Here is a 14,865-nt window from a genome sequence, read left to right on the forward strand (position 1 = left end):
AATTAGTGATCAGAAAGAAAATTATGAATTTATAAATCATGAATTATTAGAGCTAGGAGGTTCACTGAAACACTTTACTCCAACCCACTTGTTCAGACAGGTTCTGAACCCACTTACTTGAGGTCCTATAGCCCCAATCACCATGAAACCAGATCATGTCTTCTGACTCCCAGAGCCTACAGACCATTCCTTAACTATTTTTTCCCAACTTCCACAGGCATCTCTTTCTATCAACATCTCCAAACATGAAGCCTTCAAGAGAACAGCTGATGCTTTTTTTAATAAATAAGCACTTTGTGATGTCATCCCAGGGCCAATGGACCAATGGTCTCAAAACTTCAGGCAATTCTTAGCCTTCTGTTTCTTCCTATTTGTACCTTATGTTAACAAAATAATTTACTCCCTCCCTTGTTCATCTAATCAACATTTCTTGACTCTTTTTATGTAACAGGTTAATACATTGCTTTAATCTATAGATTAATAATTACTTTAATAATTACTTTCAACCAATGTAGACACATGACATTGGTTGTTGTTTTTGAGACCAGGTCTCACCATGTGGCCCAGGCTGACCTGGAACTCACTATGTATCCCAGGCTGGCCTACAACTCTTGTTCCTCCTGCCTCAGTCTCTTGAGTGCTGGATTACAGGTGCATTCCTCTATGTCTCGGTGACTCATGGCATTATAAAAGTGCTTTCAAAGAATACAAAAGCTTTCTAAAGGATATAGAATAATTTAGGAGACTTAGGGTTGGGGGAAATATATTATGCAACCATTCACTAAAAGTTAAAGGGAGAGGAAGGGAGAAGAAAGAAGAAGAAAACTATATGTATGTATACATACAGAAATATATAGGTATGTGTGTATACATACTTACTTAAGAAGAATCACATAATTGGTAACATTGGTTGCCTCTAAGGAGGAGAACAGAGTAACCAGGGAGTATGGTTTCAAGAATTTTCATTTGAATTTCTTTTGGTAGTACTGGAGTTTCAACTCAGAGCATTGCACTTGCTTGGCAAGTGCTCTTGCCACCACTTGAGTCACACCTTCACCTTCCCCTTCCTCTGAATTTCGATCCATGTGAATTTACTATCCATTCTCAAAATAAGTTACACTAAAACTAAAATAAAGGACTCATTTCCTTCATAATTTTAAAGATATTCCAACCCTCAGAACGAGCAGTTACCAGCAGTCAGTCCATCTTTGTTATAGAGCCTTGTCCCAAAGCACTTATGGTTTTCCTTTTCTTCTTTCCATTTTTATCTTTATGGCCTTGTACCATGGATCTCCACCCATCCAGCCACAAGACTTCCTTCCCATCAAGGCTGAATTCTATCTGGCAGCAAGACTGCCATAAAGGCAGTATTTAAGCTCTCAGAAATGATAGTGGGTCTTTATAACAAAAGAACTATGTGATGTTAAGTCCAAAACATGTTCACATCTGCACTAATGGAAGGAAGTCTATTTACAGTTAATCTAAAAGTGTATATTTATCTTGAAAATAGTTTTAGCCCCCACTTTTAACAATTGGAATATACTTGACATGCTCTGTAAGAAAACAAAACAACATTCTGAAAATTAGACTCAGGAGAAATTAGAAAACTTCCAAATTTCCCAAGGGTCTTCTTAAACCTTCTTTTCTTCCTTTACCTTAAAAACGCTCTTTGTAAACCCCATGCAGGTAAAAGTTTCTTTCTGCCTAATAAAAAGCAACCAGAAGACCTACAATTAAAGCTAAGTTCTACTTCTTATAGTGTTTGGGTGTCCAATATCAAGCTATGTGCAAAGTGAATTTGAGCCTAATTATCAGTAACTAGAATTTAATATTATACCCTGATTAATTTGTGGATATATTCCCCTTAGGAATTAATTGGGGTGGAGTAGGGAGTACATGGGCGTAATGTGATAAATATATGTGTATAGCAGTTCTATTTATAATAGGAAAAAGTGGGAAATAACTCCAGTGCTCAACACAATGGGAATGAGCAAGCAAACCATGCAGGTCAAAACAGGGCAACCTTATATAGCAATTTAAAAGTGGATAACATTAAGAGAAAACATTCACATAATAGTGAATGGTGATATAAACTTTATTTTATATTCATTCATAATAATCAGATGAAAATTTGGAGCAATGGCAATAAGCTAATGATTATAAAATAGTTCTATCCTTTGCAAAGTTGTATCTATATATCCTACATAAAAATAATCTTAGCTGAACTCTTCATTCATCTTCCTTAGAGTTTCCTTTGATGAGGGAGCTGAGAGTATCTTTACAGCCTATGTATTTTCCTATTAACCCCCAAAATTTATGGAGAACAAACATTATCACTTCTATAATTTACACAATTTTAGATCAGATTTCTATTTTAACATGAGCCTGTACTAGTGTTTTAATTTGTACACTTTATAAGGAAAATTAATCTGTAGTGATGTGACTGTATCTGAATCACATAACAAACATATCAGATATCTGAATTCAACTCTAGCCCATGTAATCTTTACAAAAGTATTGACGAGGGGCTGAGGCAGGAATAGCACAAGTTTGAGGCCAGCCTGGCCTATATAGCAAGGTCCCATCTCAAAAACAAGACAAAGAACTAGATTACTAATAGAAGAAATAGTCAAGTTTTGCTAATATAGCTATTATTTTTGAGCCATATTTTTAGAATTTTCTGCTCAAAAAGTAGAAGGAAAAATCAAATAATTATATAAAGCATTATACCAGTAATAGAAGCATTAAAAATAACCGTAATAACACACATTGAATATTTGTGATGTATCAGGCATTATGTCAAATGCTTTAATTGGATTTTTTTCCATTTAATCCTAATAATGTTGTTACCCAGTGTACTACAGGACCTAACTGAATTGCTACCACACCCTAATCGTGTTTATCTTTGAGAACCGGATGCCTAAAGGCCAGAAGTTCTTCTTTAGGTGGGCTAGCTGAAACTAGTTGGATCTAAGACAGTTGCCAGGCAACCTTTATATTCATTATAATCTAATTTCCATACAAACTGACACACCTATCATCCCATCATGACAGGATGCATGGACCATAAATGAAATAAAAAATGTGTGGTATCTGAGTTCTTTGAAATCTCCGCCCATTCCCAGAAAAGACATGAATATTCCTCCTCTGTATTAGCCTTTTATTCCTTTCATTTCTTTTTTATTATAGTATACTAATTGTACAAAATACTGGGTTTCATTGTGACATTTTCATACATGCATATAATGTACTTCATCATATCCTTATTATCCTCTCTTATCCACTCCTCTCCTACTCCTTGGTCCCCTTTTCCTCCTCCCCTTTATTTCTTTTATCCCTTATGTATGATCTTCCCATCCCCAACAGGTTGAGAAGTTGATTGTTGATCCTAACTCCCACTTGTCCATTCTTTGGCCATTGAGTAAACTTGTGCTGTTGGCACTCAGCTTCAGTTTCATTTTCTGGCTTCAAAAAGGTCCCTTTTTTTCCCCAGTCACCGAGCTAAAAAGAGCAGAATCAGGACCCAGACTAAGCCTTAAACTCTAGAGCCCATGATTCTTTTATTTTGTCTTTTCTTTTTTTGGTGCTGGGATCGAACCCAGGGCCTCATGCATGCTAGGCAAGCGCTGTACCACCGAGCTACATCCCAGCCCCTAAGCCCATGATTCTTAACAATTACTCTACATCTTAACACAAAGTCCATATGAACACCTTCCAAAATATCTGAAAATAATCTACTTTTTTGATTCTTATTTTCCTCTCAATTATGAAACATCAGGTTGAAATTAAAACCTCAGTGTGAATTACAATCAATGTAAGTAAATTGTAAAAATACTGCTGATTGGAGTTAATGCTCACGAAAAGAGATCAGAAATACAGAATTAATTAAATCCTATTATTTGAATTATATAAAGTACAAGTAATGCAAAGTTATATGATGAAATTTTGATGAGCAACAAGAACATAAAATGCTCTATGAGAATAGATGGATTTGTAGGACAGAAACAAAACAGAGAAGCAATTGACTAGACTGTGTTTGCCCTTTTAAAAGCTGTGCTTACAGCAGTATCTCCAATCAATAATGGTAACTCCACAGATCCCAGGAATGTGTGACAGCTTTTGAGACCCCTCATAAGGTTGATCAAACTCATCACAATTATGAGCATGAGACATCAAACATCTTCAGGAGATGATTTCATTCCCTAAACTGCCAGAGTTTCAATGATAACAGAGAAGTTGGAAGAGTTGTTCTCTGATCATTAGTGAAAAATTCAGTCTTAATCTGCTGTTAACCAGTCACACAAGTTCTGGTTAATGACAGTGCACTGTCTTGATCTTGTCATTTTTCTTGGAGGAACATTCTTTTCTTTTTGTTGTCCTAAGTTGCCAACTGTCCAGAATTAATTGCTCTATGCCGAAGACAGTAAAAAGGATATAGTGATCTGTTTAAGCACAGACAGATGAAGCAACTTCTCAATTACTCACTTATTAAATTCAATACTGCTGAGGGGAAAAAGGAATATGGCACACTAACTATACTTAAATATTCAGAATTCATCACTCTGAACATAACTAAAAAACTGAATTAAACCATTTATGTATCTGGCATATATGATATGATTAATATGAATTATGAAAATTTATTCTAAGTTGCCATGTAACAAAAAGCAATTTAAAGTTATTTTTGCACTTCAATTACGCAAATACCTGAGCTCTCAAGGTTGGAAATTTCCACATGTCACTGATGAAGTTCATTGTCTAATAAAAGAAAACTCCTAAAATTATAAAATTAGAAGAGTATTTCTGAGAGCACTGCATGAAATGTTAAATAGCCAAAGCTATCATATAAATGAGTACTCCATATCAGCATTAAAACTTCTAGCTACTCTATTTTTTTTTCATATAAAACATTCCCTTAAGTGCTAAGGTATTTACAAAGTAATATAGTGAGGCTCTTATCATTTTGCTTGACATAGATAACTTACCCTAGATAGGCAGTTATTTACAAGGATATTTTAAAGTGAAAATAGCAGCTGCTTATGTTATTAAGTTTTAAAAACCCATTACATTTGCTATATAACCAGCTGAGATATAACACACTGGAGATCCTTTTTTTAAAGGAAATTATAAAATATAATCATGTTAACTCAAAAACTGCCAAATGTACCTTTCTCATTTCTCTGAGTTAACCTGCTTTTAAAAGAAATATGAGCTATAATAAAATTTGAAAAGTAATTATGAAAGGGAAATGTGTAAATAAAAATCATTAATCTGGGCAATCTAATTGAAAGAAATATTGCTAACAAGAGCCTGGATGCTATACATTTTAATTACAGAAATGAGACATCAACCATCCTACAGCAAAAGATTATTCTTTGTGACACATAAGATCTTATTTTCAGATTGTGAGGGTGTTTCCTGACTGGTTCTCACCAACAGGTGAGACAACAGCCAAATGGGAAAGGAGAAGAGAGTGTGATACACAGAGACCAAAAGAAATGTGCCAGAGTTGACCACAGTTGGAGAACAACCAGAATGTTCTCCCAATGGCACTAATAAAACAAGATGAGATCAATAAACAGTGCTCCTGCTATATGATCTGCATACAGAATACTTTGTGATAGCAGAAAATTGGCTTTTTCAAGGACTTAGAACTGTCTTAGATTAAAAAACAAACAAAAAAGATGGTGGTTAACAAAGGCACTGGAGGAAGAACCAGGTCGAGGCTTCATTGGGGTTCTCACAACATTTGGGAGCAGAGTTTTTAAACAGATGTATTCACCCTGACCCATATTCACCAGAGATATTACATATCAAATTAGAAGCCTCACCCAGACTTCTGCAGACTGGTAGGTCTGTGATGCCTAGCACAAACTGTGCTGGGTGGTTCTCATTGTAATAGCCTGTCACTTAGCATAGTTCCTCGGAACACAAGTTTTCTTCCTTTTCCACCCTCTTGGTAGCCTTAGCTACTGCTCTGTGCAAAGATGATCACTTCATAATTTGTTCCTCCCTCTGCAGTGGTCCCATGACACCCATGAAACCCACTGCACTATACTGTCACAGGTGGACAGGGAGAGGACCCAGTGAAACTCCTACCTCTTTGAGTCATTTAAAATGGAACCTTTTGTTCTGTGTCTTCATAGCTGCAAGAAAACTTCCTCAGAAAGACACTGGACATACTAATAAGCAAATCAAATGCTTCAAAGTGATACTATTAGCCCTCTCCTTCCTGCCTCTCCTGCTTCTATAGAGGCCAGTCACCACCTTTCTATTTTGGTCACACTATGGTTCTGTGGGAACTGTCATTTTCCTTTACTGCGGTTTCTGAGGCTCTAAAATAACCTTCTCATTAGCTTCACTCAAGTTCATTGTTAACATAAATAGGACAAAATAGGCAGCCGCGCACTGAGCACTTTAAGGGAACATTATCAGCACTGCTCATCTATTTATGTTCTGAACAGAAATATTCAAAAGACAGTGAAAAAATCCTTGGTTTTCATATTATCAGGGAATATACTATGAATAATTTTTAATTTCCTGGAAATGAATTAAAATGAATGATAACTTTTAATTCAGTTTAGTCTTGACTTTCTCTGTCACATCCAGGTGGCTACTAGCAGAAGCTTGCGTAATGTGGAAAATATGTCTGTGCAGCTGCTGGCAAAGAAGCAAAGTTATACTTCCTCAGAAACAGTGTGACAGAGTTCCTGCAAAGGAATGCAATGTTGGCTGATTTGTAGGCAGCACTGCCACTGGTATGCATCCTCAAATCCAATTCCAACACTCCCTGGCTATATTCCATTCTGGTACTGCACATAAAAATAGAATAATTCCACTGGGATCAGGTGTCCTTTTTTTCTGTCCACTCCCCAGGGCACATTAATGCTGAGGATGAGGAAGGAGAACTATCTCTAAGGAATAGAAAATGATGCTACAGGATAAGACAGGTTACAAATGACATCAGAGGACAAGGTAGGCCAATACTGGCTCCTTTGCTGGTTAAAGGCTGGGGGTTGTCTCATAAGCTCAGTCTCTCCAGCTATCTTTGCTTCAAACTTCAGCGTCAATTATAGACTAATATCACTGATAGTGATTTTCACTATGCTTGGCTTACACTGAGGAATGCAAACATTTTTCCCTGGGGAGTTTCAGGATAGCTGCTCAATCAAGGAACAAAATTCTAGTTCTGAGCTTGGGAAATCTTGAAGGCCATATAGGTATTTTAGTCTTTATGGGAAACAGTCTCTGTTGCAAATGCTCAATTCTGTATCTGAGCTCAAAAGCAGCCACAGATGGTATGTCAACAAATAATTATCCATGTTCTAATAAAACTTTATTTATAAAAACAGGCAGCAAACTGGATTTGGCCCATAGGCCACAGTTTGCTAAGTCTTAATCTACCATTAGGTTACACTGATATTGCTACAAGAGTGACTGAGATCAGGAGGCTTGTGTTATGAGGCCAATCAGGCAAAAAATTTCACAAGAGAACTCATCTCAGTGGAAAAAAGCTGGGCTTGGTAGTGTGCACCTGTCATCCCAAATATGGCAATAAGTGTAAAACGGGAGGATCGTGGTCCAGGTTGGCCTGAGCAAAAAACAAAAACAAAAACAAAAACAAAAAACAACAGAGCAAAAAAGGACTGGAAATGTAACTCAAGCACTAAAGCACTCACCTAGCAAGTGTGAAGTGATGAGTTCAAGCCCCAGTACCACCAAAAAAAAAATAATGACCAGAACCAGAACCAGGGTGTTCTAGCAAAACAAATTCATAGTATTATGATATTAGTAGTCAGAAGAGTGGCTGCTCTTTGTAAAATATGAGGGGTTGGGAGGAGCTCCATATCTGGGAAAGGAACATGACAAAGCCACTAAGTTATTGGTAATTTTCTCTTTTTCCAGGTGGGTGCTATTTATATAAATGTATTCACTTGGTAAACATTCTTTGAACTTTGAGAGGATTCATTTTGAATGGTATAAATTTATGTATGTATTTGGTACTTTAGCAAACTAATTTTTAAGAAAAGAAAAAAAAGAACATGTTCTAAAAAAGTCATTTTAAGAAAAATAAGGTAGAAAAGCCTATACTGAGAGTACAGGAGTTGGGCAAAGTGACTGTGGGTTCCCAGTTATGCACTGAGAAGGACACAGATGTCTTTCTGTCTTTCCTTTCTCCCCTCCCTCCTTTCCTTCTTTTTTTTTTCTATCACAAATATTGCTACTAGGAACATGGCAATGCAAACATTGCTTTGAGAGCTTGCTTTTACTTCTTTTGGATATAACTTACAAGTGAATTACTGAATTATGTGGAAGTTCTATTTTTAACTTTTAAGGGAATCTCCATATCGTTTTTCATAGTTGACTGTACCATTTACAATTCCACCAATAGGGCACAAAGGCTCCTAAACTCTACATCCTTGTCAGCACTTGTCATTTACTGATTCTTGATGATGTTGTTAATAGTGGCATAGGCCAATTTTTCAGAAGTCATTTATGAAAGCTGGCAAGGCCTTACCTTAATTAAACTCTAACTACAAAAGCCTCCAAAAAAGGTGCTTTTAATTCTTATTGAAACTTTACCTCAAAAGACTAGCAACATTTTGGTATAACTTCATTTTTTTCACTAAGAATTTATGGATTTGTTCAAAGTTCCTCACAAGAGAAATGCACACCAGCATACTGAAAGTAGCATAGCAAGAGAAAAAATGTTAGTTATATTTTCATATCTTGCTTAAAATGCCATCCATATGTGTATCTCCCAGAAAAAGCAACATGACTACCAAAAGACCAATTATAGGGTGAATACATAATTTATTTCATTAATTTTGATCCCACTATGTTGGAAGAACTGGAATTGTACCAAAGAGAAGAAGTGAATTGAGTATCTTAGGTAGAAGCTAAGAACTCTCAATAGCAACAACACCAAGAGGAGGAAAGATGACTATGTGTGAACTGAGCCACCAGAACTGAGACACCAGAAGGTCAAGCAGAGAAGCTGGGTTCCAGAAGCCAGGTGTAGTTGGCTACCTTGCTCTTCCAGCTCTACTCGCACAGCTGAGTTTTCCTCTACTTTTCTTATGGCTGCTTCTTCTTCTTCTTTAGACCACTGCATGTGATCCCTATTAAAAAAAATAAGAAGATTGTAAAACATGTTCAATAATTGAAGGAGACAAGAAAATGCAACCAGGGCCTCCATTTTTCATTCTAGATTAAAGCAAACATGAGTGATACAATGAATTCCATGTTGAATGAATATGTTTGTGTCAGACATTCCTCCGATGGTGCTGGTGCAACCCTGCAGTTCCTGCGGTTCTTCTGTTTAAATCTGGCTGAGCTGCAAGCCCCAGCCACCTTTGGGAAATGGCTGCAGATGTCTTATCCCCAGAACACCCTAGTGCATAATTATCTGGATGCTGCTATGAGCTGCCTTTACTCCAAGGCTAAATTTATTTGCCTTTTTGTTAATTTATGAACAGAGTATCCTTGTATTTTAATGCATCTTTTATAACTCTTGTGTGCTAATACTCCACTGCCAGAGAGATAACATTTTAAAATATTTTGTACTTACCCTACAATTTTTAAAGTAACTTTAGATTTGTTTTATTTTTGTTTGTAGGTACTAGAGATTGAACTCAGAGCCTTGTGCTTGATAGGCAAATAATCTGCTACTTTAGCCAAGCCCCAATCCTTTTCCTTTCATTTGTATTTCAGGTAGGGTCTTGTGCTTTTTGCTACAGGTGATCTTGGATAGCAATGCTCCTACCTCCCCTTTCCAAGTAGCTGGGATTACAATTGTGTACCATCATTCCTGGCTTGTTTTTGAGATACGGTCTAGCTAACTTTTGCTTAGGCTGGCCTTGAACCAAGATCCTCCTATATCTGCCTCCTGAGTAGCTGGAATTACAGATGTAAACCACCATGCCCAGTCCTAGATTTGTTTTTCTTATTAAGCTACCTTAATTTCTGAAAATGGATTCGCTCATATTTAAACGATAGAGTACTTTTTTCTGTGTTGTTTTTCTGAGACAAGAGTCTTACTATGTAGCCATGACTGGCCTTGACCTAGTGATCCTCCTGCTTCAGCCTCCTAAGTGCTGGGATTACAGATGTGCACCAGTATTTCAGCAAAATGATAGCATGTTTATACAGCATAAAAAAAGGTCATTTTCCTAAGATCTGGAGCTTTCTATAACTATCTTTAGTTTCATAATTTATTCTCTCTCTAGAAGAAGACACTATTTTGTGCTGTAAAAATATCTTTCTTGTTGACTAGCATGTATGAGGCCAGGGTTCAATGCCCAGCACCACCAAGAGCAAAAGAAGTCTTCCTAGAATGGAAGCAACATCTGTATTTCCTGAAATAAATCATTTTTTGAAACAATAAAAAACAAAATCATCCTCCACATTCAAGTTTCATATAGCCTAATGGACAAGTGTAAGAAAATTCCTCAAGTAACATACAAAGGCAAACCCATCAAAATCACAGCAGACTTCTCAACAGAAACATTAAAAGCAAGAAGAGCGTGGGGTGAGATCTTCCGAGCACTGAATGAAAATAACTTCAACCCCAGGATACTCTACCCAGCAAAGCTATCATTCAAAATAGATGGAGCAATAAAAGTCTTCCATGATAAGCAGAAACTAAAACAATATGTGACCACAAAGCCACCATTACAAAAGATTCTGCAAGGGATCCTGCACACAGAAAGTGACACCCAACTTAACCATGAAAAGGCAGGCAGCACCAAACCACAGGATAAGAAAAAGCAAGACAGTAGAGAGTAACATCAAGTTAGGTACACACAATCAAACCTTCAAACAACTAAGACAACTAAATGGCAGGAATCACCACATACCTATCAGTACTAACGCTTAATGTTAACGGACTTAATTCACCCATCAAAAGACACCGTTTGACAAAATGGATTAAAAAAGAAGATCCAACAATTTGTTGCTTACAGGAGACTCATCTCACTGACAGAAATAAGCATATGCTTAGGATGAAAGGCTGGAAGATTTACCAAGCCAATGGCCCCCGAAAACAGGCAGGAGTAGCAATACTTATCTCTGACAAAGTAGACTTCAAACCTACATTGATCAAACGAGACAAGGAAGGACATTCCATACTAATAAAAGGGGAAATAGACCAAAAGGAAATAATAATCATCAATCTGTACGTACCCAATGTCAACGCACCCAATTTCATCAAACATACCCTGAAAGACCTAAAAGCATATATAAACGCCAACACAGTGGTTGTGGGAGACTTTAACACTCCATTATCATCAATAGATAGGTCATCCAAACAAAAACTCAATAAAGAAATTCAAGATCTAAAATATGCAATAGATCAAGTGGACCTAGTAGATGTCTACAGAACATTTCATCCAAACTCTACACAATATACATTCTTCTCAGCAGCCCATGGAACCTTCTCCAAAATAGATCATATCCTAGGGCACAAAGCAAGCCTCAGCAAATATAAGAAAATAGAAATAATACCGTGCATACTATCTGACCACAATGCAGTAAAAGTAGAACTCAACAACAAAAGTAAAGACAAAAAACATGCAAACAGCTGGAAACTAAATAACTCATTACTTAATGAAGAGTGGATCATCGATGCAATAAAAGAGGAAATTAAAAAGTTCCTGGAAGTCAATGAAAATGAAAACACAACCTACCGGAACCTATGGGACACAGCTAAGGCAGTCTTGAGAGGAAAGTTTATAGCCATGAGTGCATATATTAAAAAGATTGAAAGATCCCAAATCAATGACCTAATGATACATCTCAAACTCCTAGAAAAACAAGAACAAGCAAATCCCAAAACAAATAGAAGGAGAGAAATAATAAAAATAAGAGCTGAAATCAATGAAATAGAAACCAAAAAAACCATACAAAGAATTAATGAAACAAAAAGTTGGTTCTTTGAAAAAATAAGCAAGATCGACAGACTCCAGGCAAACCTGACTAAAATGAGGAGAGAAAAAAAACCAAATTAGTAGAATTAGGAATGCAAAAGGGGAGATAACAACAAACACCATGGAAGTCCAGGAAATCATCAGAGACTACTTTGAGAACCTATATTCAAATAAATTTGAAAATCTAAAAGAAATGGACAGATTTCTAGATACATATGATCATCCAAAACTGAACCAAGAGGAAATTAATCACCTGAATAGACCTATAACACAAAATGAAATTGAAGCAGCAATCAAGAGTCTCCCCAAAAAGAAAAGTCCAGGACCTGATGGATTCTCTGCTGAATTCTATCAGACCTTTAAAGCAGAACTGATACCAACCCTCCTTAAACTGTTCCACGAAATAGAAAGGGAAGGAAAACTGCCAAACACATTTTATGAAGCCAGTATTACACTTATCCCAAAACCAGGCAAAGACACCTCCAAAAAGGAGAACTATAGGCCAATCTCCTTAATGAACATTGATGCAAAAATGCTCAACAAAATAATGGCAAACCAAATTCAGCAACACATCAAAAAGATTATTCACCATGACCAAGTAGGCTTCATCCCAGGGATGCAGGGGTGGTTCAACATACGAAAATCAATAAACATAATAAACCACATTAACAGAAGCAAAGACAAAAACCACTTGATCATCTCAATAGATGCAGAAAAAGCCTTTGATAAGATCCAACATCATTTCATGATAAAAGCTCTAAGAAAACTAGGAATAGAAGGAAAGTTCCTCAACATTATAAAAGCTATATATGACAAACCTACAGCCAGCATTATACTTAACGGAGAAAAATTAAAACCATTCCCTCTAAAATCAGGAACCAGACAAGGATGCCCACTATCTCCACTCCTATTCAACATAGTACTGGAATTCCTAGCCAGAGCAATTAGGCAAGAAGAAGGAATAAAAGGAATACAAATAGTAAAGAAACTGTCAAAATATCCCTGTTTGCAGACGACATGATCCTATACCTCAAAGACCCAAAAAACTCTACTCAGAAGCTTCTAGACATCATCAATAGCTATAGCAAGGTAGCAGGATATAAAATCAACATAGAAAAATCATTAGCATTTCTATACACTAACAATGAGCAAACTGAAAAAGAATGTATGAAAACAATTCCATTTACAATAGCCTCTAAAAAAATAAAATACCTAGGTGTAAACCTAACAAAAGATGTGAATGACCTCTACAAGGAAAACTATACACTTCTGAAGAAAGAGATTGAGGAAGACTATAGAAAGTGGAGAGATCTCCCATGCTCATGGATTGGTAGAATCAACATAGTAAAAATGTCGATACTCCCCAAAGTAATCTACATGTTTAATGCAATTCCCATCAAAATTCCAATGACATTCATTAAAGAGATTGAAAAATCTACTGTTAAATTTATCTGGAAACACAAGAGGCCACGAATAGCCAAGGCAATACTCAGTCAAAAGAACAATGCAGGAGGTATCCCAATACCTGACTTCAAACTATATAACAAAGCAAGAACAATAAAAACAGCATGGTACTGGCACAAAAACAGACATGAAGACCAGTGGAACAGAACAGAGGACCCAGATATGAAGCCACACAACTATAAGCAACTTATCTTTGACAAAGGAGCTAAAAATATACGATGGAGAAATAGCAGCCTCTTCAACAAAAACTGCTGGGAAAACTGGTTAGCAGTCTGCAAAAAACTGAAACTAGATCCATGTATATCACCCTATACCAAGATTAACTCAAAATGGATCAAGGATCTTAATATCAGACCACAAACTCTTAAGTTGATACAAGAAAGAGTAGGAAATACTCTAGAGTTAGTAGGTATAGGTAAGAACTTTCTCAATGAAACCCCAGCAGCACAGCAACTAAGAGATAGCATAGATAAATGGGACCTCATAAAACTAAAAAGCTTCTGTTCATCAAAAGAAATGGTCTCTAAAGTGAAGAGAACACCCACAGAGTGGGAGAAAATATTTGCCAACTATACATCAGACAAAGGACTGATAACCAGAATATACAGGGAACTTAAAAAACTAAATTCTCCCAAAACTAATGAACCAATAAAGAAATGGGCAAGTGAACTAAACAGAACTTTCTCAAAAGAAGAAATTCAAATGGCCAGAAAACACATGAAAAAATGCTCACCATCTCTAGCAATAAAGGAAATGCAAATTAAAACCACGCTAAGATTCCACCTCACCCCTGTTAGAATAGCCATCATCAGCAACACCACCACCAACAGGTGTTGGCGAGGATGCGGGGAAAAAGGAACCCTCATACACTGTTGGTGGGAATGTAGACTAGTACAACCACTCTGGAAAAAAAATTGGAGGCTACTTAAAAAGCTGGACATCGATCTACCATTTGATCCAGCAATACCACTCTTGGGGATATACCCAAAAGACTGTTACTCCAGAGGCAACTGCACATCCATGTTTATTGCGGCACTATTCACAATAGCCAAGTTATGGAAATAGCCAAGATGCCCCAGCACTGATGAATGGATTAAGAAAATGTGGTATCTATACACAATGGAATTTTATGCAGCCATGAAGAAGAACGAAATGTTATCATTCGCTGGTAAATGGATGGAATTGGAGAACATCATTCTGAGTGAGGTTAGCCTGGCTCAAAAAACCAAAAATCGTATGTTCTCCCTCATATGTGGACATTAGATCAAGGGCAAACACAACAAGGGGATTGGACTATGAGCACATGATAAAAGCGAGAGCACACAAGGGAGGGGTGAGGATAGGTAAGACACCTAAAAAACTAGCTAGCATTTGTTGCCCTTAAAGCAGAGAAACTAAAGCAGATACCTTAAAGCAATTGAAGCCAATAGGAAAAGGGGAACAGGTACTAGAGAAAAGGTTAGATCAAAAAGAA

At 36.7% G+C, this 14,865-nt stretch overlaps 1 protein-coding gene across 1 annotated transcript in view; it reads right to left on the minus strand.

Moving 5' to 3' along the window:
- Positions 1-14,865, minus strand: part of Mettl8 (methyltransferase 8, tRNA N3-cytidine) — an 84,858-nt gene that overhangs the window by 13,959 nt on the left and 56,034 nt on the right. The window contains 1 exon segment of the mRNA XM_074071086.1: positions 9,031-9,122. Coding sequence (XP_073927187.1) covers positions 9,031-9,122 — 92 coding nt within the window.

This window comes from Castor canadensis, chromosome 4, assembly GCF_047511655.1.
Source record: "Castor canadensis chromosome 4, mCasCan1.hap1v2, whole genome shotgun sequence".
In the NCBI taxonomy this organism is placed as follows: Eukaryota; Metazoa; Chordata; class Mammalia; order Rodentia; family Castoridae; genus Castor; species Castor canadensis.